Raw genomic sequence first — 27967 nt, 5'->3', positions numbered from 1 at the left:
TTAGGGCAGCTGTGAAACAACTAGTAATGGAACAAACATGCTTCACATTTTTAATGAATGATTTTTCGACAAACATTTCAGTAGCCGTTTTTATTTTATTTCTAAACTACAAATAGAATAAAATTAATATATTTCATTTTCGGTTTGCATTAACTATTAACACTTTACTAAATATAAAAATATGTTTTCCTTTTCATTAGCCGTTACTGGTATCAATAATTACATGAATACCTTATCTGAATGTAAAGAAGTTCCATCGAGGTGGGAGTCGGAATCAATGACGTCATCAGGTCGCGCGAGTAACTATTTCCGGTACGGGCCGTCGCCATCTTGTTCCATTTCAGCTAGCTAAATAAAATAAATAATAGTGCCGAGCCGGTCCTCGCTTCGACATCAACATAGTGAGTACACAAAGTCTTAATTAATTTGTGTGACGCGTGTGGATGGAGCGTGTGGCCCCGAGATGGGTGCGAGCGCGGCGGGGTGGAAGACTTTCCGCCAGTGTTCATGTGCTCGTTGTTGACCAATGGACGATTGTTTTGGGGGCGAGATGAACACCGGCGCCATTTCCCTCCCCGCGCTGTGTGAGGCGCTTATTGGGTGGCCCGCTCGGGAAACCTGCGCCCGCCGTCCTCCATTTTGGCTCTCGTCGTCAGTGAGCGCTCGACTCAGCGGGCCGCTGGCGACGGAGCCCGAATGGCGCCAGTTGCTCTACGAAGCAACATTGGCCCCCAAGAAAGCTTGATTGGTGGAATGTAGTCCGAGGTTTGATTGGTCTGAATGACACATCCAAACATTGTCTTTATTGGTTCGGGCTCCTTCTTGTCCCGACCAGAGTCAAGCTTTATTAACTTACCACATGATGATGGCGGCTGCGACGAAATAACAGCAACTTTTAGCTTGTTAGCATTTGCCCTAGCTTCCAGCGTTACTGTTTGAGCTAACGTGTCCCAACCCCGTTGAAACCATTTCATTTGAACGCTAGCTTGTATTTAGCTACCCTTGGGTTAACTTAAGCCACGCTTTGCCTCTTTGCCCTCGTCGCGTTATGCCCCGGTAGCCACCAAATTCTTATTTTTTTTTTTTTTTGCCCTATTTTATTTAGTGTGTTTTATGTTGACGTCGTTTTGAAACATGTCAACGCTTTGACGTATGCTGGCCAAGTCAGGGCGACCGCAAGGTCATGAGGAAGATGTCACTGGTGGGTTACGTCCAAAGTGCTTCTCAAAAAACGATATAAGCTGCTACAAATATGAGGAATAGCGCGTTCACAAACTGCAGCAAGACAATGGTAAATGCGCTGTCACTTACATAGCGCTTTTCTACCTTGGCTACGCAAAGCGCTCTACACTGTACCTCATCAACCTACTGCTGACGCAGCATCAGGAGCAACTGGGGTTTCAGTATCTTGCTCAAGGACACTTCGACATGGTCACAATGGCCGGGGATCGGTCCCACAACCTCCGGGTTGGGAAACGACCACTCTACCACTGAGCCATGCCGCCCCATGGACAATGATTGTTTGTACGAGCGTTAGGTTTCAAAAATATTGCACAGTTAAATGATCAAAGGCAATGTAATATCAATTTTTTAAAAAAACAGACGGATAATCCAGAATACCTCGACAAAATACATCGGAAAGCAATTGGAAAAATGGAAGAAAAATACGAAAATACCACTGCAAGCGTCCGCATATACAACAGATATGTCATGTTATTTATTAAAGATATAATTAACCCCCTTTACAAATATTAAACTAAAATACTAGAAAACAGGTCATATCTTATTTTTTAAAAAGAGAACAAAAAAGGCAAAAACATTTAGATAAAAATGTTCAATATTAGCAACCCCCCCCGCCCAAATTGACTAGAAATACACACAAATTTGGTGCAAAATACATACTGTGTATTAAATGAAAAATCTACAAATAAGGCGCTCCCCTGACTTAAACATATAATTTGTTCCATGGCCATCTTGTATCTCGCATCATTTTTCCCCATTGCAATGAATGGAAAAGCCATTAATCAATTTCAAAGAAAAAAACACAGCCTAAAAAAAATTGTCATTTGATGAGAAAAATGGCACACTGTATATTGTACTGAATAAAATCATCTTTTAATAACATAAGAAACACGAATGTAAAGAAACAGTTTGTGTGAAGCATGATTTCATGCTTTAATTCACTGGACATTGCGCTGCTCCCTCTGTTGTGTGCCTTGGCCAACAGAGGGCAGTATGATGCGTGACAAATACACAAAAACGACCCACAGCTAAACTCAGTAAGGTGCTGTTTTTTTCCTCGCGGCGTATAAAGAATATGTGCAAGGTTTATTACAACATTGATGCTAGTTTACTTAGCATGTTTATGGCATTTTGCATTGTGTGTTAGCATTAAGCTAGCGGACTTGAGAGAAAACCAAAGTGTACAAAATGTATATTTTGCAACTTTACTTTGGGTGTTGGCATTTTTGTTAGGGCCAAATGTGTGATAAAAGTGAGCGGGTGAAAGTCAGCTTTGCCTCCATGGTGTGTGTTTACCAAAAGGTGCAATCTGCCTGCTGCGTGTTTATCTCCAAACACGTCGCCGATGCAGGTCATGGGAAGGTCTGCCGTCCGCCGTGACCTTGCCAGGTGTCTCTGCGGGCCTTTTTTTTTTGCCGGCGGCCATGTTGTGCTGCGCTAGTGGCTCCCCGCGCTCGTCACCCAAATAGAACAAGGCAACGTCTCCAGAGTTTTGCCTCCTGCGTCCTCCGCCATCTCGCTTTCTTCCGTCCCGTTGTTTCAGCGCTGCGTTTGATTTTCCTGCTTTTCCCATATCGGTGGTGGACTCACTGGTGATGTATCGACACGATAGGAAAGGTTTGTGACCAAAATATTGGTCATAAGCCCAAATTTGAGACAGAATCGGAAGAAAATACACATGCATGTATTTGGCAAAAGAAGACAAAATAATATAAAATATTAGAAAATAAGACAAATAACAATAAATACTGAAAACAATTTTAATATGAGACAGAATATGGGGAAAAATACTAATATTAAATGAGGACTACACGCATAAAAACAAGACAAAAATTTAAGATTGAAAATCAATAATTGGAGTAAGCAGAGAATAACAAAATATAAGACAGAATATTTGAAAAAGTGCACACGTTTGGCAAAAAATACATATTAGACATGAACATGGCAAAATAAAAAAATATGAGAAAACGAATCATTGCGGGGTGGTGGGGGAAGCTGTGTTTACTGATTGACTATTCCTCCCTTTTCTGGATCCTTGTGGGTATCGCTGCTGATGTGTGATTACCAACATGGGACGTGCACATGAGCGCCGTTTGGCCTCGCCGCCCTGAAGCCAAAGTCACCGCGTTTGAGGTACGCTCGCCAGCCAACAACGGGCACCATTGTATGCCTGCAAGTTGCTATCAGGAGCCCTTTGCGTTGTTTTTTGTTTTCCCCCGCCACACTTGTGTCTAATAGTACCTTTCGTCCAAGAATGGTGCACAAGCTATATGTAGCCCTTGATTTTATTAGCCTCCACCCTCCCTCCCTCCCTCCCTCGCCGCAGTGGTCCCACGGTTTTCTGCGTCAGCTCCATTGCCGTCTAATTGGGATTTAATTGGATCCTTTTTGTGGCTGTCGCGAGTCAGGACAATTGTTGAGTGCGGGTAGAGATGAAATGGGTTTTTAAAAATGATTATTATTATTATTATTATTATTATATTACGGTGACCAAAATGATCCTGGTTATATCTGCAGTGTACTATCACCAAACACGTCAGTGTAAATGTTTTTCATCTCTGAAAAGTGACAAATTTAAATGTCAGCACCAAATGTCTTGTAATAAAGCACAATAATGCACACATACCTTTTGTTCTATTTTTAGGGTAAAAAAAAAAAAAAAAAATCCACTCGCTACCATTCATTGCAAAATGCCATAGACGGGCTGAAGAGTCTAGCTGCGGTGTTGGGGTATGGTAGCAACACATACCGACAGACTATACAATAATATTCACAGGCATCTTCTTTATCCTCTGCAAAAAGCGACTAAGAATACTGCAGTTTACTGCGCAGATGTGACCGTCGTCTTTGTGTATTGACGTACGCTTGTCTTGTCCGGCCCGCTAAACGCTTGCAACAACAAAGATATGAATTACAGGCACAACTATTTTACAATACTTTGTCCTTTAGTATTTCACTTTACAACAGAGAAAAAAATTGACAGATTTCTTTATCTGATTTTTTTCAAAAGTTTTTTTTAAACTATTATTTTTGCGGGGTGATTTTTGAATGTCATTATCTTACGTTATGTGTTAATGTGTAAAAAAATAAGGGGGGAAAATCAGCTGATATTTGCTAATTCTTAAAGCATTAAGATCGGCCGGCAGATTAATCGGTCGGACCTTCATTTTTCTTCTGAATCAAAGGTGTCCGTTTGTCTGGAGGACTGCCATGTACCTGCGTCGGCAAGCAAGGATGAATGAGAAAGCAAGGACAAAGTGGCTGCGAGTGTGTGTGTGTGTGTGTGTGTGGGGGGGGGGTGCGTGTGCGTGTGTGTGTGTGCGCGTGTGCGTGTGTGTGTGTGCGCGTGTGTGTACGGCGTGCGCCTGTACTTTAAAGCATGCACATGCAACACGCGGCGGCCCGCACGGGCACCCGCGCCGGCCAATGAGTGCCGAGCACGGCCGCTCACGTCACTCACCCGCCGGCCAATGGGCCAGCGCAAGAGGCGGGGCCACGGGGAGACGTCTAGTTTGACATTGTAAATAAGAGCGCAGCCACAGACGGAGCAGCGCGCGGAAGGCAAAGGGACGAAGGGGGCCTGAGGGGGGGGTCGCACTGACGAGGACAATGCAAAAGAAGCGACCTGGCACAAGCCCGCGCCACATCTTCCTCCCTCTTGACTTTTCTCTTTTCCACGCTTTCCTCTTCCTCTTTTTCTTCCCCCTGACCCCTAACGCTGCCGCTCAAGGTAACTTAGAGCAGGAAGTTGGCCGTCAGCGCAGAGGGGGCCGGGCCGGGGAAGGGGCTGACGGACATGCTCGGTAAGCCAATGAGGCTGCGGCATCGCGCCTTCTCATTGGCCGAGAGGCGGGGCCGGGGTGTCACGTAGCAGGCTAGATTGATTGCCGGGCCAGCGTTAAAGGCAAAGCGGTTCGAGCCGGGAGTCGGACTGTGACCGCTCTCTCGAACCCTCCTACTTTTTTTTTTTTTTTTTTTTGCCGGGGGGGGCTCTTCAAAGGCAAATGGGGGAAGGGGGGCTCAGCGAAAGGTTAAAGGAGAGAGTTTCTTTTTCACCCCGTGGCGGAGCAGCACTGCCTTTTTGGAAGGAAGTTCTTGCTGCAAGGAGACTCAAACAGCGTCCCGTCAACCCCCCCGTCCCCCACCTCCATCAGCACGGGTCGGACCATCCACCATGAAGGGCACGGGGGTGAGTGTGACCGCTCTTAACACACGTTTAAGAATGAAAAGGCGGTGGCACCTGTATATTCGAGCTGTTCTTTTTGACAGTCACCTTTTGTAGTGAAGAGGCTGTCCTATCCTGAGTTGTGTCCTTGAGTTGTTGTAGCAGCAGCCTGCTCTTCTTCAGGCTCTCACTTGTTGTGTTGTTGTGATGTCACCCCTCTCTTCGGTATTCTGAATATTATTTGAAAAAAATACCAAATATTCGAGCAAGCAGTCCATGGCGTAATCTGCCTTTCACCCAAAGTCAGAGGCTGGGGTAGGATCCAGCTCGCCGTGACACTCAACAGGAGAACATGCAAGCATATTAAAAGGAAATACAAAAACAATTGATGACAATTACAGGAATATTGCAAAGGAATACATAAAAAATGCACAAATAGTAGGGTAGTAGTAGTAGTACAAATAGTTCGTGTACTAGAAAAATACCAAAATATTAGAGGATATTAAAAAAAAAAAGACATGAAAATGCAAATATATTCACGAAAATCGGTGTCAAATTTTAGATGACACACAAACGCAAACTTAAAAAAATACAAACTATTTAAGAAAATATAGAATGTCGGAAGAAACGAGAAAACAGGAATATTACAAAAATAGCAGGTGAATAGTACAAAAATATTGGGAAAAAATAAACAGGAAAAATATTAGATTAAGAAATATTTAGAAAAATGTATGAAAATATTATAAAACAATAAGCACATGAAAAACAAGAAATATAAGAAAAACAATGTGACATGGTATTGGAGCAAATAACAAAGAGAGAAATAACATACACAGAAGACAAACACACAGAAATATGAGAGGAAAAAAAGGCACGCTAATGATGAAAATACAAGCGTTTTAAGACTAAAATAAAAGCTGACAAAAACGAAAAGTCAGAAAACCGAATGCGCTGTCCTCTGCCACGCGTCCCCGTAAAAATGCTCCCGACATTTAATTTCATTTTTTTACGACACCAATTTGACAGTGTTAATATTTCCGCTTTCTCAGACCCTTGTTTACACGTTAGCTTGAGCCTCTGACGCAGCGGCGCCGGCATCCATCACGCAAAGGTTGGGGGTCCTTCAGGGTTGGAGGTGCAGCTGCTCTCTCTGACCTCCACCCTCACTCCCTCCGACCCCCCTCCCAACGCTGCCAGCCTTCCAGATGGGCCGAGGGAGCGTGAACAGGGAAGTGGAAAGGGGGTGGGGGGGGGGCATCGGGCGGGGGCAGAGGAGGCTAATGGTCTGATCTGATCTCTTGTGATGGAATCTTTTTGGAGGGCGCCGCTTTCCCTTACTTGCCCCCCCCCCTCTCTCTCTCTTTCTGTTCTCCCGCCCTTGTTGAAAGTTTCCACTGTTTTTTTTTTTCCCTTTTTTTCTGACAACAGTGAGGAAGACTAAAAATAACCCCTCCTAAGTTGAATCCCCAAATCTCAGGGTTTTGGATGGGGAGCTTTGCGGCAGCGGCGGTGGACCGCAACGCTAAGGTCAGTGCGGGTGCGGCGTCCCTTTGCCCTTGGCAGGTAGCGTGGGCCCTCCTCCTTCCTCCCGCCTCCTCCTCTTCCTCGGAGGCCTCGCGTTGGATGAAGGTCACAAGAATGTGAGGAAGTATGTGGAGGAAGTGAAAGCTCCAAATGAGAGAGGCTTGATTGTGCTAGCTGCGTGCTAACAAATCCAAGCCTGGGTTCACTCCAGTGCTGCAGTGCAAAACCTGCAATACCCCCCCATCCCGTGGCTCTCCCTCCCCTGTCGCGCTGTCCTCTGCCAAATGACCTTGACAGAGCAGTGACGAGCACTTCCTGGAGTTTTCTCCAATGCAGGACCAAGGGCAAAGTTTGAAAAATAGATCATTTGGTGTCCTAAAATAACCAGCCAAGCCGTGCAGGATCTCATAGTTAATCTGTAATGGCGTCCTGGGAACTTGTTTTTCTTTAGTAGTAGATGATTGACCCCGCATGTTGGATGGGCTCCTCTATTTGTCAACGCCTCTTTCAAGGTCAACGTCAGTAGCTTTAGCGCAAAGCTAGGACGGCAACAGATTTGTCCCCCCCACCCCCCCAGACCTAAACTCATTTCAGACGTCACCATCAGGAAGGTCGACTCGAGGTCGCAGCGCGAGAGGAAGGAAGCCGTCCGTCTCCCGTCAGGATTTCGTCAGGCCTCGTCGTCGCGGCTATTTTCGGTGCGGATCAGACGTTCGGCTCGCACATTTGCGTTTTCATATCGCTTAATCAGATGGGGAATTCGTCGCGCCTGGATTGTTGTGCCGCGGGTCGGGCTGACAGTTGGTACTGACTCAACTTATGACACGTTGTCCTCTCCACAGTAAGTGGACCTTTTGTACGCAAAGCCAGTTACTTGCAGTGTCTTGGATTTAAAAAACGCGTAACATTTTGAACTCCATATAACCGTAGACCGCTTTTTTTCCGCCCACGAGCAAAAAGCGAAGAAAAAAAAAATCGTCAAAAACTCCTATTTTTTTAAGTAGGCACGGGCCGGTTACAATTGTCAACGTATGGGAAGTAAAGTCACGGTTCCAAAGCCGCTAAAATGTTTCCGTCAGTGGAATGAGCTGTTTTTATTTTTTTCCCATTTGAAAAAAACATTTTTTTGTCATTGTATTTGGGGATATTTGCAATTGTACACTGTCCTTATCCCCCGCGAATTGTGTCTGTGCCTTTCGTGTCTGTGCCATTTATACTGAATGGCAATACAAGTAAACAGGTGATTAAGAACTTGGAAAGAGTTACTCAAGCCCAAAAAAGGCTTGCTTGTTCCTAAATGTTCAACAACAACAACAACAACAGCAAAATCATACCATAGCTGTAAAAATGTAACCCCTTACGCCTTTTTATTGTGTTTTCCATTAAAAGTAGAGTACTGATACCAGGTATCTCGACAGAGCCTTATTTTTTGTGCACTCGTGGTAGGCTGCCAGTACTCAAAAAGTGCATACTCCGACTGGTATCAGTTTGAACATCGCTTATTAAAAGAGTAGCATCTTTGGCAATAAAATTGAAAAAAAATGTTTGGAAAGTAGTAACTTGAGCACATAAAAAAATGATTATGCTTGTACTTGAATCATTTCACTATTCCTGATTTTATGCCATGCATGTAATGGCATTTTTTCACGTGACACTGTACCGGCCCAAAATTTACACACAGAGCGGGATTCCAATGTTGCGTCTTAGTTCGTACCATAGCCGTCAACACGTCAGGACAAGCATGTGAGTAAGGCCGACGGTGTCGTGCAGCGGTTTGAGCGACAGCTGTCGCACGCTGCCTCACCTTATGACAACATTACCAGTCCTCTCTGCCCCAAAAAAGAAAAAAGCGCCATTCGCATGCTCATCAGACCATTAGGAAGCCAATTAGCCGCAGAGCATTTCGCTTACCACAAGCGCAACTTATTTATACACCTGATTACACCCCTCTTATTAAAGAGTACGGCGAGGCGTACGGCGAGGCGTACGGCGAGTGCCTCGCCGTACGCCTCGCCGCCGTTATCTCGTGTTTGTCGCTGCCGCGGCTTCAAAAGTCCAGCCAGGGATGAGGAGACGGAAAGAGGCGGGCTAGCGAGGTCCCGCTCGAGCGCAAAATTAGCGCCGCCGCTGCTGCTGCTGATTCAGCGCAGCGGCATTGACTTTCCCCGACAAGGGGTGTCAGGTGAAAGTCGTAAAGGTTGAGGCGAACATCAGCGGGCGGAAACTCGACACCGCCGCTTCTGGCGACCCGAAAGGACGATGATGGCGCTGCTGCAGGAAAGAGGAGAGCAAAGACGTCCTCTGCAGTGTGCCGTAACAAAAGCCTAGCTAGCAAAGAAGCTCATCGTAGCTTTCACTTTTGTCTTGTCTCGAATGGACTTCTTTAACTTCCTTTCAGTTTGATATTTCAGACCGTAGCTGTCAACAATTTCCACTTTTTTTCTGTGGTTTCCAGGTCTGTAGTTTATATAGAAAAGCAAAAGTACTTTTGTGGGGGTTTTTTTGGTAACCTTTTCAATTTCCAAACACATCTGTGAAAGCTGACTTTTCCCTTAGCGCTGCACTAACATGGAATCGTTTGGCAAAAGTTACTCAAGCATTTTAGCCTCTTGGTGCCAACTTGGCTAGACTGCGTCGATGCTTGACGTCGATGACATCGTCAATGAATCGACTTTGACTCGACTTTCATCTCATAGTCGTCTACGCAAACACGCAGTCATTCAAACCCCGGGTTTATGCAGCATAGTGAAAAAGATGGAACAGTCGTGGAAAAAGAACATATTCATACCCCACGTGCAAGTTATTTTCCAAGTCGATGCTCTGTTTAAAAAGACAACAAAAACATACTGAGAAATTTGACACCCAACTCTCACTTATGCCGCGTTGAAAGCAATCATCACCTTCCTGACTGTTTTTTATGCCTCGCCTTATCTATTTGTGGGACGTCACTGTGCGAAAGTCTATTCCAATGCGTTGTTTCCCAACTTGGATTGAGCCGAGGCACATGTTTTATATGAGAAATATTTCCCGGGACACAACCAAACAGAAAGGCTGCAAAAAAATATCTACACTAAAATAATGATCGCCTCCATTGACATGTGAAATGTGGCCATGCTTAGTTGAGCACTTGCTCTTATTCCGGGGGGCTGCGCTTCAATTGGACCTTCTGCCATCTAGTGAAAGAGCATTTAATTGTTCTGCCTGTCACTAGACGTCGCCGGCACAGATAGGTGAACAAAGATACATTGTCGTAAATAAATTGTCAAACCAATGAAGTGGAACTGGATAACTTCCTGTGGCACACCGTGCGTCAAGATTTGGAACGACGTTTCTCATGGCAACCTAAAATACTCGCAACCGCTCTGACTCGAGCACAATAATGAGCATGTTGTTGACGTCAAACTTCCCTGACCGCTGTACCTCGTGTTTCTGCCTCTGGTCGACGCTCTATTTCCTGCCCCTTATCAACGACCCTCCTGTGTATTTAGGTCAAAGTTCGCCCGGTCCCGGGGAAGCGCGTGAGGCGCGTCGAGAAAGTGAGAGTCTTGAAAGGGTTTCCCGCCACGCCGTTGCCATGGCGTCGAAGTCTCGCTCCCGACGCTAGTGGGCTCAATTGTTCAGGTTCGGGCGAGGGAGAGCCACTCGCCCCGCCTGGCAGGCGCGCTCAGGGACAAGGCCATCTTGTTCGGAGTCACCACGGGACCAGTTGCCGCTTTAAGCGCCTCCCCTCGGACAAACAAACGCTTCTCTTGCCTTGTTGCCGTCGGAACCCCGGATGCCGGAAGACGTCGGCGAGGATCAGCGGGGTTAGCCGCCGCGTTTCAATCGAGCTCCAAGTGGAGCGGACGAGCGCGTGGCGGCGGCTGCGGCGGCCTATTGTCAAGGTCAATCACTCGACTGTCATGGCAGCCACAAGCGACGCCATTGATCGCCACAGCGGCCTCTCTGTCGCATTCATTTCGACTGCTGCCACGTTCAGCAGCACCCGCGGCAGTCCACAGAGGAAGTCTGCTGTCATCGGTCACCTTGGCCTGAGAACATCTTGCTGCCGATCAAGAAATTGCTTTCGGTTTTAGGCTTTATTTGTAAGTTGGGTACCATTTTTTGGGGGGGTCCATTTACAGACCCTGGGTGTAAAAAGAAGGCGTTGTGCGAGTACCGATACCAGGTATCTCCATTGGGCCGATACTGGCCTTATTTTACCCCAGTATTTGTGGAGGCTGCCTTTCTGTCTTGACTTGTCTAATCCAACAAGTTAGTGGACACGATCCCATCGGCCTCGGCGGAGGTCCGATTGTTGTTCCTGCGCCCGTTTGTGCTCGGTGGAGTTTTGCGTTCGCTGCTAATCCAGTCAAGTCTAATGAAGTAAGACCTCTGTCGGGCTTTGGCGGAGTTCTGCTCTCCAGCAATTTGAGTCTACCTGGCACGTATTCCTGGACTTGGGAATGATTTTGACCCACATAGCTCGCCGGTTGCGGCATTGCGCCCGCGGTTGTGTCTACCCGTCTCGTGTTAGCGCCTGTGGCACCGTGGCGCGAACTCGGCCAAACGCTCCTCGCATCTCCACAGCGAGCGAGAGACCACGATCCAGACACTCAGTAGTTGTGCGTGCCCAGACATGCCGCCCAGCGTTCGCTCGCTCGCCCCCCCCCCGACAGCAAATTCCTGGCATGCCGTAGTAACCTGCTGGATCCTCTTTCAGACCCCCTCCCAAGCCCCTCCTCCGCCTTCCTCCTTAGCTAGCAGCGCTCTTCAACATGTTATTTGGTTTCTTTGTGACCCAACGCGGTGGCATCGTTACGATCCGAAACATGCCAGGCGAGGAGCTCCAGCTGTGTGTGGTCGATGGTGACGATCCCTGCGGGACCAGAATAGAAGCTTGTTCAGGCCTTATTTTTAAAATGAGGATGCTGATTCTAGCGTGTGATGGAACATGAGCCCGTTGTGTTCGACATACCTGCTTAAACGATGCCACGCTTTGTGTTATCATAAGCCGCCGAGCGCTCGGGTTCATTCCGGGACGCGTAGCCGGGACAGCGGCGTCCTCAACTTTAATAGCGTGGCGACACACCAGTTCAACCAAGAGGAAGGCCACGCCGCAAACAGACATTTGTCATCTTGACGCAAGGTGCTCGATTACAAGGTGACGATAAGCCTCAGCCCCTTTTACACTGCCCGTCAAAGCGGACTTTTCCCTGGAGTCGCCGTTCGGGACATGGAATTAGGGGTGGGCCGAGTCGAGCCGCCAAGTTGTCGCCTTCGGGTGTAGCGCCCGAGGCTGCGGCCAGGGAATATCGACCAGTCGAAGAAAAAGAAACAAGAAAAATGGTTTAGCCACCGACTCTGCTTCTTGGGGTTGCCGAAGGCTGCGTGCAACGAATGCAAAGGGAAGCGTACTTATGGCGGGAATGTGGCCCTTGTCTCCATGCAGCTTCCTAGGTCATGTCCGCGGATTCGTTTGGCGCCGGCGGCAGCGATGCCCAGCAGACCCTTCAGTCCTTCTGGCCTCGGGTGATGGAGGAGATCCGCAACCTGACTGTGGTATGTCCGCCGTAACTCACAAGTGGGCGCTGGCGACCTGGTGGCCCTGTCACTCGCCAAACCCGTTTGTTGATTCCAGAAGGACTTCCGCGTGCAGGAGTTGCCTCTGGCTCGAATCAAGAAAATCATGAAGCTGGATGAGGATGTGAAGGTAAAAGAGCAGAACCGACACTGGAGTTGTTCTCTCGCGAGGGGGAACGCGGCCACGTGGCGGCCGATTTATTTTGCTCGTTACCGCCGGATTATCGGCCGGGACCGCTGGCGGGCCGCAACCCGTGTCGTGTCAAGAGCGCCGTCCTCTCCTGTTAAGCGGCGGCTTAAATGCGGTAAAGAGATCAGGAGATCACTGGCGTGTATGTGAGGACAGCGAGACCCTTGCGGGAGCCGCGAAACAGCAGCTCTCGCCGCCTCTTGATCGCCTTTAGCTGCTCAGCCGAGCAACCGAAACAGAAACGTCGTGGACCCGCCGCGCGTTCCAGTCTGCTGGCAAATTGCTATTCAATCATCTTTAATACCCCAGAGAACGCGTTGTAATCAGACCCTCGATTTACTCGCCTGGTAGGAGCTGCTGTTTTGGTTAGCAACGGGGGAGTTAACTCTTCAAAAATTGCTCATTGCTGTTGAATCATTTTTAATCCGCCGCAGAACATTTTGCAAGGCTCCGCGAGAATGTTCTGATGCTTTAGCAGGTGCTGCTGTTTTGCTCAGCGACAGAGTTCAGAGGGCTTTCCCCCCTACCCCCCCCCCCCCCCCCACTGACTGTGCAGATGATCAGCGCAGAGGCGCCCGTGCTGTTCGCAAAGGCGGCGCAGATCTTCATCACGGAGCTCACCCTCCGAGCGTGGATCCACACAGAGGACAACAAGCGACGCACGCTACAGGTCAGTTGTAGTCCGTACTCTAGTTCTTTCTCCCCTCCCAGAATGTAGCTCGTTCATTTTTCGCTTGCACAAAAGCAGCGCCCCCTTTGCCTTTATTGCGGTTCACCGAGGGCCTGCGACAGCGCGCTGTACACGGAGAAGCAAAAAGGGGCCTCATTCCAGCCGTCCCCCCTGAGGAATGACTCTGCCTTCGCTTCTCTCTCCCTCCACTGACTCTGAAAGCCAGGCGGGCGGGCGCCACTGACCCACTTTTTGCCTGCCCCACGCTGCCATTTGGGCCCGAAGTTGAATAAGCCGGACTCTGGGAATGACGCGAAAGAGCCCGGGGGGGGGGGGGGGGGGTCTGACGAGGTGGGTGATGGTGAAGGGCAGCAAGCGGTGATGGGAACAGTTGGGAAGTCGACCCTGAGCTCGTCTCACCGGGATGTTAAGAAGGGAAAATTGTGAAGCAGAACATAAAAGCCCTTAAGTCCGCTTTATCCATTCACATACCTCGCGGAGATTAGCCAGTCGGTGTGTGCGTGCGTGCGTGTGTGTGTTCTGGAGTGTATGATGTGAAGCAGGTACGGCGTTATCGTGTTTATCAGTCTACGGCTGGAAAGTCGAAACCTCAAGACCTACTTTGGAAGTCCTGCCTTGTTTGCCCCATTCTTAAACACTGCCTTAAAGCAAAAGTCAACCCAAACATCTTTTTTTCAAGAAGATGTTCCCAGCAGGCCCGCTAGTTGAAACACGGCATTGTGGTTAGTTTTGCGTTTGTGCAATATAAATGAAGCAGCAAAATATACTCGTTTTTAGCCATCTCTGGGGGCCGGCCATTTTGTCTTCTGGCGACTGAAAATGACATCACAACTGCTCAGGGCTCAGGTAATGACCAATCGCGGCTAACTTGTTTTCTGAATCTGAGCCGCGATTGGTCGTATTTGTGAGGTCCTTTTCAGTCGAAGGAAGACAAAATGGCCGCCCCCAGAGATGGCTAAAAACGAGTGCATTTGGCCGCTTAACTCATATTCCACAAACGCAAAATGAATCGGAATGCCGTGTTTCAACTAGTGGGCCTGCTGGGAACATCTTCTTGAAAAAAAGATGTTTGGGCTGACCTCCGCTTTAAAGGGACACTCAATTGAAGCGGGCAAATTATGGAAAAGTGAACGTAGATTCGTCATTTTAAGGCAATGTGTGGTGTGATGCAGGTACGGCGCGTATAAGTCTCGTGCTGGAAAATTCTAACACTTACAACGTACTTTGAAACATTTTTGCCCCTGTTTTTCGACATTCTTTTGCAAGAATCTGTTAAAGGGCAGCAAAGATTATTTTCTCTCAAGCAACAGCTAAAAGCGCAGCAGAGCCGCAATGTTGTTGGATGCACTGATTCCAGAGACTTTGTTAGTAGCAGAGATTACAGAGAACCATTTTATGAAGCGGTGGTTGCGACATATCCAAGTCGAAACGCTAACCTACGAGAATGTCATCATTAGTCAACATTTGTATGAAAGACACAAACTCGGACAATTAACCGAAATAGAAGTACGGCTGAACCTGCCGCCTTGTGCTATTCATGAAAATTTGGGGAGGACCCCCTAACCAACTTGACATGTCAGCACTTGCCAACATAGCCACCGCAGCGCAACGTGGCGGGACCGTAAATGCAAAGCCGTAATACCACCCAGCACACCCAGCAGTAGAGGGCGCTGTGGCTCAAATTTGCTGCTCTGAACGTATTTTTCATTCCAGACATGAAGACACGCAGGAAGTGTTTTAATCTGCAGGAAATTGCCTCCTGTAAAGTCACAGATGCAAGTTTTTCCTCACACACGTGCACGGGACACCGTACCGGGTCGCCACGGCGACGCTCATCAGTGGAACAAGTGTAGATGTGTGACTTGGTGTGGCCAGATATTAATCAAGTGACTATAAATAGCTCCCCTAGTGCTGGGGGGGGGGTCTGACAGCCAATATCCTGTGGAAAATTCCACAGAGGCAGCGGCGGCGGCGACTCTCAGCTGTGGATATGGGAAGAGATGGATGGCAAGCACAGAGAGTTTGAATCAACTTGAAGGGAGTCATCAATACAGAAATAGTTTCTTTCTCAGGACAGTTATCATAATTTATTTTTTTTGTTCATCTGATTTGTGGCTTTTGTATTTTAAAGCGCGTCCCTGCTGACTTGCACTTGCACTCTCATCAAGGTGGCAAACAGCCAGTTTGCGGATGTGGTCAGTGTTGCCAAGTCAGCGATTTCGTTGCTATGCCTAACCACGGTTCATATCTGTTTGGAGACTATTTTCCAAGGTTGTTGTCGTTTACGAAAATTGAAAAAAACATTTTCCTCAACGCAATCCAATGAAAAAGAGATTACTTTAACAAAAAGAAAACTAATCGAAGCAACATTTGTTTATGAAACTAACTGCAAAAAATGTCCTTCCTTTTAGTTTTTGTCAACTCATGTCAAATATTTCAACTTTGTGGGTTGATCTGAAATGTGTTCCTTAAGATGAATCTAAAAAAAATAAAATAAAGCCAAGGCATTTCCCCCCCAAAAATAAAAAAACAAATAAAAACTAACAACCCGCTCTAAAAACTAACTGAACTTAAACACAAAAACGCTGATGAAAATTCTAACTCTGCTATTTTAAAAATGAATCGTTTGAGTGGAAAAACTGACATTTATTTCCTGTTTACAGCGGAACGACATCGCCATGGCGATAACCAAGTTCGACCAGTTTGACTTCCTCATCGACATCGTCCCCCGAGACGACCTGAAGCCCCCGAAGCGACAGGTAGGATTTATTCTTTTCTTTGTTGTTGTTGTGTTTTGTACAGGATGATCATCCCAGCTGCCGTTCCCTTGTTGGCAACCTGGAGGCGCTGTAAACATCCTTGACTGGAAGCTGTCGGTCGGAGCTGCAAGGGCTTTCAGTCGGATGTTTGCAGCGTCTTATTGCTTCTGACAACCGGCGATGGCCCCGGCTCCGGCTCCGGCTCCGGCTCCGGCCCCGGCCCCGGCCCCCGGCCCCGGCCCCCGGCCCCGGCCCCGGCCCGTTTGAGGAAAACACCCGCCGAGAAGACGGACGCGTGAGCTCTTTGCGTCCGCGGGCGTGTAAACATCCTACACTCTCAGCTGTGCTGCCATGAGAGCTGGGAGAGGGGTGTTTACGCTCCCGGTGACGAAATGAACTGCAGTTGAGTTGCGCTATTACCTTGTGCTCTATTTGTAACAATCCAAGATGGTGTCAAAGCCCTGGCTAATAGGAAAGTAGTAAAATGCTGTGGCTAAAGTCTATTGTTATATTTTTGCTATCCCATTGAATATCGGCACTATATTGTGCTTACCATTACTGTTAATTCCTACAACAGGCTCCCATCTTTCTTACTATTTATTTCCCTGCCAAGTAAGAGTACACACTTGTTATGGAGGAGCAAGATGCGCTTGTAATGGATCTCCAGACCAGACCGCATCACTCTTTCCCCCCTGCAGTGGCAGCCCATCAGTTATTCATCAGTGTCTCCCCTCTACCATTACACCCGCTAACACACTGGAGGGAGACGTAATGTGCTGACAGGCGTCCTTCTCTCTGCGCCGTCTGTGCGCGTGTAGGAGGAGATGCGTCAGACGGTGGCCCCGGCGGAGCCCGTGCAGTACTACTTCACCCTGGCGCAGCAGCCCGGCGCCGTGCAAGTGCAGGGCGCGCAACAGGGCCAGCAGGCCGGCGCGCAAACGGCCGCCACCATCCAACCCGGGCAGATCATCATCGCGCAGCCGCAGCAAGGACAGGTACACCCATAGCTGGCAAACAAAAGAGGACTAACAGCTGAGCTCCGGTCGGTCCTGCGCATCCTGATTGCGGTTTATTAGCGGGCAGAAGCTTTTGTTGACATTAGTTAGCTCACACCCATAGCACACGCACACGCAGGCGCGACAGCCGAAGAGGAAGCAGTTGATCTGAACAAACACTGGATGAGTTGTGGCCAAAGAGGCCTACCAGGCGCGCGCCCGCCCGCCCGCCCGCTCGCTCGCTCGCTCGCTCGCTCCCGGCCGTACTTTGCGCACTTTGGCAGCGTTTCGTTACCTGAGCCTTTCAAACTCTTTTCAAATTAGGTTTAGGTTTCAAGCCAAGGTTACGGTTTCCAACAACGCTTTGGCTTAGGGTTTCAAAGTGGATTTTTCCAAGCCTGGGTTTGGGCTTGAAATTGGAGTTTCAAGTAGGGCTGCAATTCATGATTCTTTTCATAATATATCAGATATTTTGCAGAGTAATCAATGCATCGGATTTTAAAAATAATAAGGATTTAACTCCCACACATTTTTTCAAATCAACATATTCATAATCGTAAACATAAAATGTGGTATGATTCCGTTACCGGTATGGTCCCTAACGTCGGAGAATCGGCACAAATGTTGAGCATTGTTTTCCCAAGTAAAAGCAGATGTCTCGTTTTGCACAATCAGTTTGCTTTCTTCCAGGACTAAAGATGTCTGAGAATAGTTACTGTCAAATCTGAAATTCGGAGGATTTGGACAATTTCAGGTCTCTAAACGATTGATTGATGATCAAAGCGCTTTGGTTTCAGCATTAGCACTTTTTTGTGTTCTTTGAAAAATGTAGCCCTCAGTTATAATGTGTGTGTGTGTGTGTGTGTGTGTGTGTGAGCGAGCTAACACGACAACGCAGACGTCCTCCTCAGCGTAATTGGATAGCCTAGCTTAGCACCTGTCTGTCCTCCTGAGAGGCCATGAAGAAGAGGAGGAGGTGGATGTAATGTTGCAACAAAGAAACATTTCATCCCGGCCCTTGTGTACGCCTTCCTGTATGTGAAGCTCTCCCATCATTCCTGCCATTTTTCATACAGATGCTTTGGTCATTTTTATAAATTCATTTTTTTGCTTTTGCTTCACATTGTGCCGCCCAAAACACGTTGCCGCTTTTCTCACTGCCTTTCTCTACATGTTCTCATCCTCCCCTTCCTTCCTTCCTTCCTTCCTTCCTTCCTTCCTTCCATGCTTTCTTCCTTCGGCTTGGCTTTTTCTTTGTCCTCCTCCTCTTGTGGGCCATCAGATGCTTCAAGGTGCCACCATGCAGCAGTTACAGCAAGTGCAGGTGCAATCACAGAGCACACCCATCACGGTAAACACATTTGTCTGCTCCATCTGGCCTGCATCTGAGCGCCCCCTCCTGGTTCAGCCTAGAAAACCACCTCTTTGGCTCCCCCCGCGCTACCATCGACCCTTTTGCGTGCCTCTTTCCGCAGAGCGCCCCCGTGGCCATGCAGGTGGGCGACCAGCAGGTGCAGATCGTGCAGGCGGCGGGGGGTCAGGCGCAGACGGCCCAGGCCCAGGGCCAGACCATGCAGGTCATGCAGCAGATCATCACCAACACGGGCGAGATCCAGCAGATTCCGGTGAGGATATCCCACGCCGTCCTTAGAAGCCGTCATTCGGACAATGTTAAGTTGGTCTGACATTTAGATCGAAATGGCATGAAAAAGTCTCGAATGTAACTTACCGAAAGCTGTAGGAACCCTGCAAACATAAAGCAAAGAGAATGACACCTTTTTGGTATTTCAAACGTCCACATTGCCTTGCTTGAGGAAAGTCTGCTCAGCTTAATGCTAACAAACAATGCAAAGCACCGTAGACCAGCTAACCAATAGCGTTGGTAATAGTTTTATACCCTTCAAAAAAAACAACAATGGCACAATCTGAGGACGAAACACACGTAGACAGATAATATGGCACTACTCACAGGCATGTGTTCTTTATCCTCGGCAAAAAAAGACAACCAATAGTACTGCAGCTTGCTGAGGCGTTGACCATTTTGTGACCAGGTTAGCATGGAATGTAGGGCATTTACATTCATTTCATTTCAATCAGGGAAGGTGATTTGTGATACTCATGTTTTGAGTTACTACCATGGTGCTCGAGGAATGAAACTCTTATTTCAAAGTTATGTTTGACAGAAAACTTCACAACTAGGCAAGAATTGACTGTTTGTACTTTGCGTTTGGATGGCACAAGATGATACCAACCACTTGAAATGGTGCGGAGAGGACCCGAAAGCACCGGCGCCACGCACCTAGCACGTCCGCAATCGTGAAAGCGAACAGAGACTACGCCGGGTTTTCCTTTTTTGACATCATCGTCATCATCATCATCATCATCGCACTGTGCTCATTGAGGCTTTGTCCCCCCCCGCCCCCCCGTGTTGACCGAGTGCAGGTGCAGCTCAATACGGGCCAGCTGCAGTACATCCGCCTGGCCCAGCCCGTCTCGGGCGCGCAGGTTGTCCAAGGGCAGATTCAGACCCTCGCCAACACGCAGCAGGTAGACTTTCATTCTGTCTCTTTTTGCTGCGACGCTGAATGTTGCCTGGCTGCTCACCCAGCGGCGGGCTTGTGCTTCCAGATCACGCAGGCCGAAGTGCAACCGGGACAGCAGCAGTTCAACCAGTTCACTGACGGACAGGTAATGGCTCAGCGAGTCATCTTTAGGCTCAGGTCAGCGGTAGGGCTTCAAGACAGGGTTAGGGATTGACGTTTGGGGTGCAAACAAGCGTGGCTTTTCCAAATTCTAGTGTAAAGCCGCTATATTAAATGATGCTTTTTGGGCTTCAAGTTAGGGTTTCAAATTCAGCTTTCCTGTTTTGGCAGGGTTAATCATTTCGAGTCGATTAGGGTTCGGAACAAAGTTGAGGATTTCCAATTGGCGTTTGAAGCCAGAGTTGTCTGCTTCTAAGCCCCGCCTCCCTGTGTGTGTTGTGGCCTAGCAGCAGTTGTATCAGATCCAGCAGGTGACGGTGCCGGCGGGTCAGGATCTGAGCCAGCCCATGTTCATTCAGTCCACCAGCCAGACGGGAGAAACGCAGGTCACGCAGGTCACCAGCGACTGAGCGCCGACTGAACGCCTCGTCCGAAACCAGGCCCCGCCCAAGCATTTGTTTTGTACAGTACAGCCTTCTTCTTGTCAGTGTGTTGAGCGCCGCACCACACCGCCCCACCCCACCCCACCCCACCCCACCCCACGCCCCATGTAGTGTATTTCATTTTTTGGGATACTTTTTCGATACGCTCTCGACTGCGCCCCGTCTGCCATTTTGTCTCGTCGTTGGACGTGAGTAGCCATATACCTCACACGCCCACACCATGGCTGTGCAAAATGCTGAATTTGAGTTTGAATTTGAAAGGCAAGGTATTGTGGGAAATGGAAGTTCATTCAAAAAGTAAAAACTTGGATCTGTTTTGTCTGAGCCCTGAACCCAAAAAAAAACAAAAAAACATCAACTACACTTTACTATTAACGATAATTAAGTGTACATGAAGTCCTTAAAAAATATTTGTATGATGATCATGTTGTAAATATGTTGTCTTATATACTTTAATCATTGGTAAATACAATTGAATTTTGCGTCATGAATTTCAGTTCTACTTCCTGCAATTTGAATTTCAATTGCAATTCTGCTTCCTGTTTGCCACCTCAAGTCAAACTCAAATTCTGGAATTGAATTGGAATTTAGGGGTCGGTCTCAATTGACTGCAGAATTTTGTACAACCCTGGCACACTCGCGCGCGCACGAGGAGGAGCAGCAGCTTCAGAATTACAATTAACACCTTTTTTTGTCTTTATTTTTATAGCGCTGCCCTTTCTTTCCTGTTATGTGTCATCTTTTTGTACAGTAATTATCAGCGATTGTCCTCATTTGTTTTTGTGCATGTGGTCCAAACTGCCAGCCAGCATGACATGCACAAAGATAGGTACAATTTTATTTTTGGGATGTTTTGTAAGCAAACTTTGTTGGTGACAAAAAAATTAAAAGGAAAAAAAAAAAAAAAACTTCAGCGTGTTGTGAGACTCTTGTATGGGTGTCGTTCCTTTGAGCTACTAACAAACCGTGACTGCTTTTTGTTGCTGTTTTTAGGCCAGTGTGGTGTACTTGTGTGCTCGGTGAGTGACTAGGGAGGCATTGAAAAGAATCCCGTCAAGCTCTTCGACCGCACGAACAGGTACCTAACAGAATTTTGGTGCGATTTCATTCAGATATTCAGTCCGAATTGACGAAATGGAAGAAAAAAGTCTAGATGAAATCTGAGCAGTTTCAATCCCGTCTAAACTTGCTGAACTGGTTCACTGCAGTGGATGTTTACATTAAGTACGTCTGTGAAAATCAGCTTTTTAATCCACTGTAATAACAGATTCCTGTAGATGGCGGCGTTGCATCGCTTTGGATTTCAGGTCAACAGAAGAATACGATTAGGCGATGAATCTGCTTTTCACGCAGATTGGACAAGTTTAGGCAGTTTATATAAACAGAGTGCGTCGTGGTATGTAGAAAGTGTGTCGCGATGCTGAGAAAAAGATGATTCCATTCGTTGGCGGGAATGGCCAATGCCATGTAAAAAAAAAAAAAAAAAAAAACAACCAAAAAAGATGGAGGTTCAACTCCAGCCAGCGTCACTCATGGCGCATTTGACGTGTCACTAAAAGTCATTCACTCTTCTGGTTAACATCTTTCTTTTCACACACACCCAAAAAGTGTTTTCAGCACTTTTCTGTCAGAAACCGGCTTTTTTTGGGGGGGGGGGGGGTGGACGTTCAACTAACCCAGGTTCTACTGCTGCTGCTTTACTCCCGAATGAGGGGGGAGCGGTGGGGGTTACAAACTATTTTCGACATCTGCAATTGCTTTTGGTAGGTGTTGTGTGTTTTGGTACCCTGTCGGGTAATGTCTGTGCTTCTCATCAATGATGTCACGCTTAGCTTGGTTTTAAACTCCAAACTTCAGTATTGTAGTCCAGCATACTTGCATCGTGAGTCCTGTATTCTGGAAAGTGACCACTTGGGGGCAGCATTTATCCAATACTGAGTATGGCAAGTGTACAAGTGGTCACCACTATTGTCCCAAAAAGCAGTCCAGGGAAGTTCTTAATCATTTGGAGGCCCAAGGCGAACCAAGTTATGCTCTCCACTCCCGTGTACTGCCAAGATTTTGATTGGGGGGCTTAGTCATGAACTAAAAAGTCTGACTTGAAGAAAATTCGATCTATCTATAAAGGTCTTAGAATCCGTCTTGAGCATCTAACAAATGAATCATCTCAATGGGAATCAACATTTATCGTAGTCCGCTCGCATCTTGCTGGGATGAAGCGCGTCACTCTCCACCTCATCTTGACGGCAGTCGCCTCCCCGACTGGCACTCGACTGACACTCGCAGCAGCGCTCCTCCAGCTGGCAAAAGCGTCTTTTGCTTGCTGTTGTCGCTTACGTGCAACCGTGAAAAAGGTTGCAACAATGAATTGATATTTGATTACTAAAACGTTGAAGCAAAATCTCGGCTTTGAATCCTTCCACATTTTCTTTTTTAATAACATGTGATTACTCCAATAATCGGGAGAGTCCTGCGTTCCAAAAATATTCGATTGACCTGTTTTCCTCTCACCTTATCTGCCCCCCAGTTGATTTTCCTCCTGATGCTCCAACGAGATTGTTTTCCTGAATCCTCGCAATAAAATGGAATAGTCCCAATGCAAGAGAGGGGAGGGGTGAGCACTCGAAATGATCACGGAGCTTTTTTTTGTGTCTTCACGCCCGTGAGTTAAGACTCCCGATAAAACACTTTTATAATGGCTCCGGCTCAAAGAAAAGTTGCTAAATTGTTTTTGAGATATTTGAGCGTCCTTGGAAATCTCAATTGCCTATGTTTGCCTCATGTTAAATCCGTCCTTTTTGCCGAACACGCCCTGACTTCCTGACGCAACAACAGGAGTCAGGGGTTATCCGGCGGCCCCTTTCAAACGCGCCGCGGCAGGGCTAATTACGTCGCAGCCGATACGTGGCACAAACATGGTTATCTCGTTACCACCTTGTGACCTCGCCGAGCACGACGGTAGTCGGCGCAGGCGGCTAATGGGGGCTTAATGGGCCAACAATAACTGCATTAATGAGCGGGGCGAGAATGTCGGGCGGCTTAAGCCCAGCATGAGCGGGATTGTCTGCCGCTGTTTGTCTTGGCCGGCTCCGGCGCTCACATCAAGGCAGCAGCCGAGCTGGCTTGGGTCCCCCGCCCGCCTGATCCTGGACCGTGTGACCGGTTGGCAGCTAACCTTCCACAAGGGTGGACTTGTCCAACAATAATGATGGTTTAGCCACCGAGATCTTGTTTTTCACATGTGGGCTACTTGCAACCTGTTCCTGGGACCGGAACATTTAAGACTGACTTTATGTTGAGGGTTCAAAACTATTAAACGACAGCTATTTGAAAATAATGTGGTCAGAATGAATGAAATCTATGGAGTGTGTAGGCCAGAATTCTTCCATTATACGGGCAGATAAATATATACATGTGAAATCATTTGAAATATTTTCAATATTAAGCACACCCTATCAGTCGCATGCGGCAATAAAATGATTCGTCAATATTAATCGGCGTCGTCATTTACTGTGTAGTGATATCCAAAATGGCTCAGCGATTCCATTGTAATACGAAATTGTCAAACCGTCTAAGAAGGACCCGTGGTAATGGCCAAAATTTCCCCGCCATTCAAACCAAATGGCATATTTTCGGGCACGGCTTCTCGAGACCTTTTTTGCGGGCGTACCCGTGCGCGCACTTGATTCGCTGCGGCGACCCCTGGGGGGAAAAAGCCGAAAGGATGACAACAACTCATGGTAGCCCTATCTACCAAATTTCACGTGGCCAACTACTTTGGTAGCAGTGGCTTCTTGGGATCAACACACCTCTCAAGTTTTACGGAGTTAAGTGACACAAGCTTCGGAGGCTGAATTTTGAAAGAAATGACATCCCCCCCCCCCCCCCCCCCCCCCCCCCCTCTGAGTATGGAAAAGTCCTGACATAGTCCATATCTGCAGAACTAAATGTCTCATTTTCCACCATCTTGCTTGCCTCCCATCCAAAACCGTTGTGTTCCACATCACCTAAATTTAGCTTTGCCGCCGCCACCACACGTAGCAACGACTATTGTCGTGTGGCCTAGCCTCGCCCGCCGCGACATTTACCCCCAGTTCAACCCCGTTTGAGCGACCTGCTGGTGTTTTTGTGTCACAGTTGAATTTTGGTGGCTCCATTGTGTCTTTTCCTGCACAGCTGTGTTGCGTCGTTACGCCACCTCCATCACCGCAGAGTGACGTCGTGTCTGCCAAACGTTCCAATTTAGTGGCTCCAAAAGCAAACCCTGGCTGCTTCCAGGTCACAAAGGAGCCTTTGACTGGCGCTTGAATTGAGCCTCTGACTCCCCAAAATGGAGTCCTTCCTCCAACTTCCTGCGTTAGCTTCTCTGGCCTTTGCGCTGCCACACCTGCATGTGCATTAGAAGCCCAGGCGTTTACTTGATCAATGGGAGGGAACATTAAACGATCAATCGTGGATTAATAATTCATTTTTTAGATTGCGGTTGGATGGCAGGAAATAGTAAGGAAGGCACAAAATCTTTACTCCAAGGTGAAACAATATTCCTGAGTTTGTCTTCGTAACTTTCATGTGAATTAGTTGACAGAGCTGCAAAAGCTAAATGTATAAAAAAACGCAAGCAATTTAAATGAAGAAAAACATTACATCTTGCGACCTAGTTACAGACATATGTTGTGACTTATGGAGGCACTAATTTCCTCCCGATAGGGAACCTTGCTCTAAACCATACCAGCCAGTCTGTGTGCTAATTACAATAACGGGCAGTCTACTGAATATAATTTTTTATTAGGTCGGAGGTCCCACACCAAAGCAAGGAGATGCAGAGCCGCTCATTTTTCCTTTCTGGTGGAACCTCACTCCTACTTACTCTTTACTTCCACTTTCAACGTGTCCTGCAGCCCATTTAGGCAGCAACAGCTACACATCCCCCACTATGCTAATGCTTCGCCACAGCGCTATATCAAAAATAGCCCCCCCCCCCATTCACCTTCGTCTGAGCTTCTCCAGACACGTTCAGGAGCACAACTTAAAGGAAAGTGATCAAATAAAGGCGACTAAAGGGCCGAGGTGGCCATTAAGCGGGGGGGGGTTGGCGGCGGCGGCGGTGGTGGTGGGTCGGGGTGGGATTTAAGGTTGGTGGTCCAACCGTAATGTACACATTTGCTGACGGGAGTAGTTTGAAATCCCTCTAGACCCCTTTCCGAGTTCCTCTTGCTGAGTGGCTCCCAGACTGGAGTTGAAAAACAACAGAGTGGCAGAGAGGGTGTCCATCCAACCCCCCCACACGCACGCCGAACCCACGACCCCCAAACCCAGGTGATCCCCGGTTGTTATTCCACTCCGGTACAAGACGTTGTTGATGATGCGGATTAAAAGGCCTCCCCTCTTCAACGATCTCGTTACAGCGGCGGAGTTTGCAGTCCGAGCCCACTCAGCTGTTCAGGGTTGTCAGCCCCCCCCGCGCCCCGCCCACCCTTCCCCGGTACCCAGTGGGCCCCACGGGGCCAAAGGCTGGACGCCCCCAGTCCTGTTGCTGCCGAGCGAGGTGGGGGTGTAGTTTTGGAGCGGATTTGATCTGAATGCATCCGTCGACAAGCCACCTCGTGCGAGGGACGGGGGCGGGGGGCTCGCGGGAGGGCTCAGCCAACAGAGGGAGGCTTGTAGTCGGAGGTTCCCAGCACAGGGTGGGTTTGTAGTGACTTTGGTTGATTCCGCAGGAGGACCAAAAAAAAAAAGAATTTGCGGTACTCTACTTGACTTTCATCGGGTGACGCATAATTTATTATTTGGACTAAATTTATTATTAAATGTATTTTGTCATGTCTACATGAGTGGCACAACATGATTCCGTTTGTATATTTTACACAGATTAAGGACATAAATATTGCATATTTAATTTGAAATGTTTCTGTATTTGTCATGTTATTGAAACAATGCACATTCATGCACTAAACATAATTTAGTTTTAATAATGAATTTATAGTTTTAACACTATTTCACTGTTAACTTTTTTCTTGCGCTCGTCCGGTTTTATTACGAATATATTTTTCAATACTTTAGTTTTTCCGAAAATGCTAAAAAATCACTTTGGAAAATACGCTACTAGGCTAACGATGATATTCTTTGTCCTCCGCAAAAAACTACTATTTCAGCATCTTAGTTGTAACACTCTTCTTCTGTTTCATCATCAAACCTAGTGTTGTGCAGCGTCTCCGTATGCGCTATACTGCCCCCTCGTGGCCAAGCAGTAAACACCAGACACAATGCCCAGCTGTATGTTTTAATAAAGGACAATACTGAACAGTGCTGCATTTAATAAAAACGTTTTTCTTGGTGTTTTTTGTAAGCGCCTTGACAAATTAATGGCATTTCTCTTCAGTTCAACGGGCAAAGGTGAAAAGATGTTTTTTGAGAGATTAGCCACATCAACTTCCGCACCACGAGCGGACCCTAAATCCGGATTTGGGACTTGTGAAGGATTCCAGCTGCATTCCCGCACGTCGGCTCCGTCATTGTGAGCGCCGGACCCACCGTTAACGTCGGCATTGTTCAGGAACACCTCGTAAAAAAAGCTTTCACAGCTTTTTGATTGCAGGACAAGCGGCGTGGCCTTTGCTGATGTCACCTTTTGGCGGTCAGATGACAAATTCAGGCTGGTGGTGGTGGTGGCGGTGGCGGTGGCGGTGGTACACAATGCATTCCCCGGAGGCCCACTTGACAGGTGATCGCGGCGGTGCATTTAAAAGGTCCTCCGAGGAGGTTGTTCTATTCCATGTGCCCCCACCAACACGCCCCCCAAGCTAACCACACAGCACCTGTTTCTGCAACGCCCAAGCCCTCCCTCCCCCATGACTTCCATCAGAGCAAAGGTGAAGGTAATGTTCTTCAGATTAGAAGCGGCAAAGCAGCCTGCACACATCATAAAAAGTGCATGAGATAAGTTGCTCCACGAATGAATTACAGTAATAAATGACAACCTGGTCTATTAATAGTCACTGGTGACCCCAGAAAATTCTGCCCTAAAGCAAGCACTTTCATTTGAGAACCTGACATTTGGTAGGCATGACTATCTTGAGTAGGTCCACAATGAAAAAGAATTTAAAAGAAGTCAGCCATTTTGGCCTGGTATCACACGCTAGAATGTTTTTTTTTTTTTTAATGTTTGCCCCCAAAGCCACTTGCACTTGTAGCAACATGAAATTTGGTTGACATGTCTATCATGAGTAGACACACAAAAAAAGTCTCAATGAGCCATGCCCGAAAAGACACAGAAAGTCTGACGTTTTGGTTCGAAGCAGCCATTTTAGGATGTTTTCATTTCTTTTCTGGGCGTGGGGGGGGGGGGGGGTGTCCATTTCGAGGGATCCTTCAAAGCGGGTCCCTTACAAGTGTAGGAGTGTGAAGGTCTGTGCTTCCAGACATTGATGAAGCTGTTCTGTGACATTGATCCCGCCCCCCTACTCACTTGGAAAGCACGCATAACATCCGTCGCGTTTGGAGTAGCAAGGTCATTGGTGAAAGTAATTTACTGGCCGAATGAACTCAGCAGAAACTTCAGTGGTTACACTAGCTAATGAGATCTACTCTAGCAAGCCCGCGCCCAAAAATGACAGGCAGGGAAAAAGAGTTTTACTGAAAATATGTATTAAATACATACATAAGCTATACCGTAATGAAATACTAATGGACAAATA

The 27967-nt window shown here is 47.5% G+C and overlaps 1 protein-coding gene across 5 annotated transcripts; it reads left to right on the top strand.

Annotated features, from left to right (window-relative positions):
* The first annotated feature begins 280 nt into the window (after positions 1–280).
* Positions 281–26632, top strand: nfyc (nuclear transcription factor Y, gamma). 5 transcript variants are annotated; one of them, XR_015081964.1, is made up of 13 exons: positions 4767–5431; positions 12363–12472; positions 12552–12623; positions 13240–13353; positions 16038–16133; positions 16952–17128; positions 18411–18479; positions 18604–18753; positions 19571–19675; positions 19757–19816; positions 20121–21351; positions 25466–25589; positions 25679–26632. XR_015081964.1 is itself a non-coding variant. In XM_086013637.1 (12 exons), exons 3-12 carry the CDS (start codon positions 12374–12376, stop codon positions 20238–20240), a joined length of 1062 nt encoding a protein of 353 aa, XP_085869763.1. In that variant the 5' UTR covers positions 4767–5431; positions 6836–6934; positions 12363–12373; the 3' UTR covers positions 20241–20267. The 5 variants fall into 5 exon arrangements, 4 of the variants coding, with proteins under 4 accessions (XP_085869762.1, XP_085869763.1, XP_085869765.1 ...); XM_086013637.1 differs by lacking the exons at positions 25466–25589; positions 25679–26632 and adding an exon at positions 6836–6934 and having other exon boundaries at positions 20121–20267; XM_086013636.1 differs by lacking the exons at positions 4767–5431; positions 25466–25589; positions 25679–26632 and adding an exon at positions 281–401 and having other exon boundaries at positions 20121–20267.
* Positions 26633–27967: the final 1335 nt, after the last annotated feature.

This window comes from Filicampus tigris, chromosome 18, assembly GCF_054856515.1.
Source record: "Filicampus tigris isolate MCC_2025a chromosome 18, RoL_Ftig_1.0, whole genome shotgun sequence".
NCBI lineage: Eukaryota > Metazoa > Chordata > Actinopteri > Syngnathiformes > Syngnathidae > Filicampus > Filicampus tigris.
This window is presented reverse-complemented; position numbering and strand designations above follow the sequence as displayed.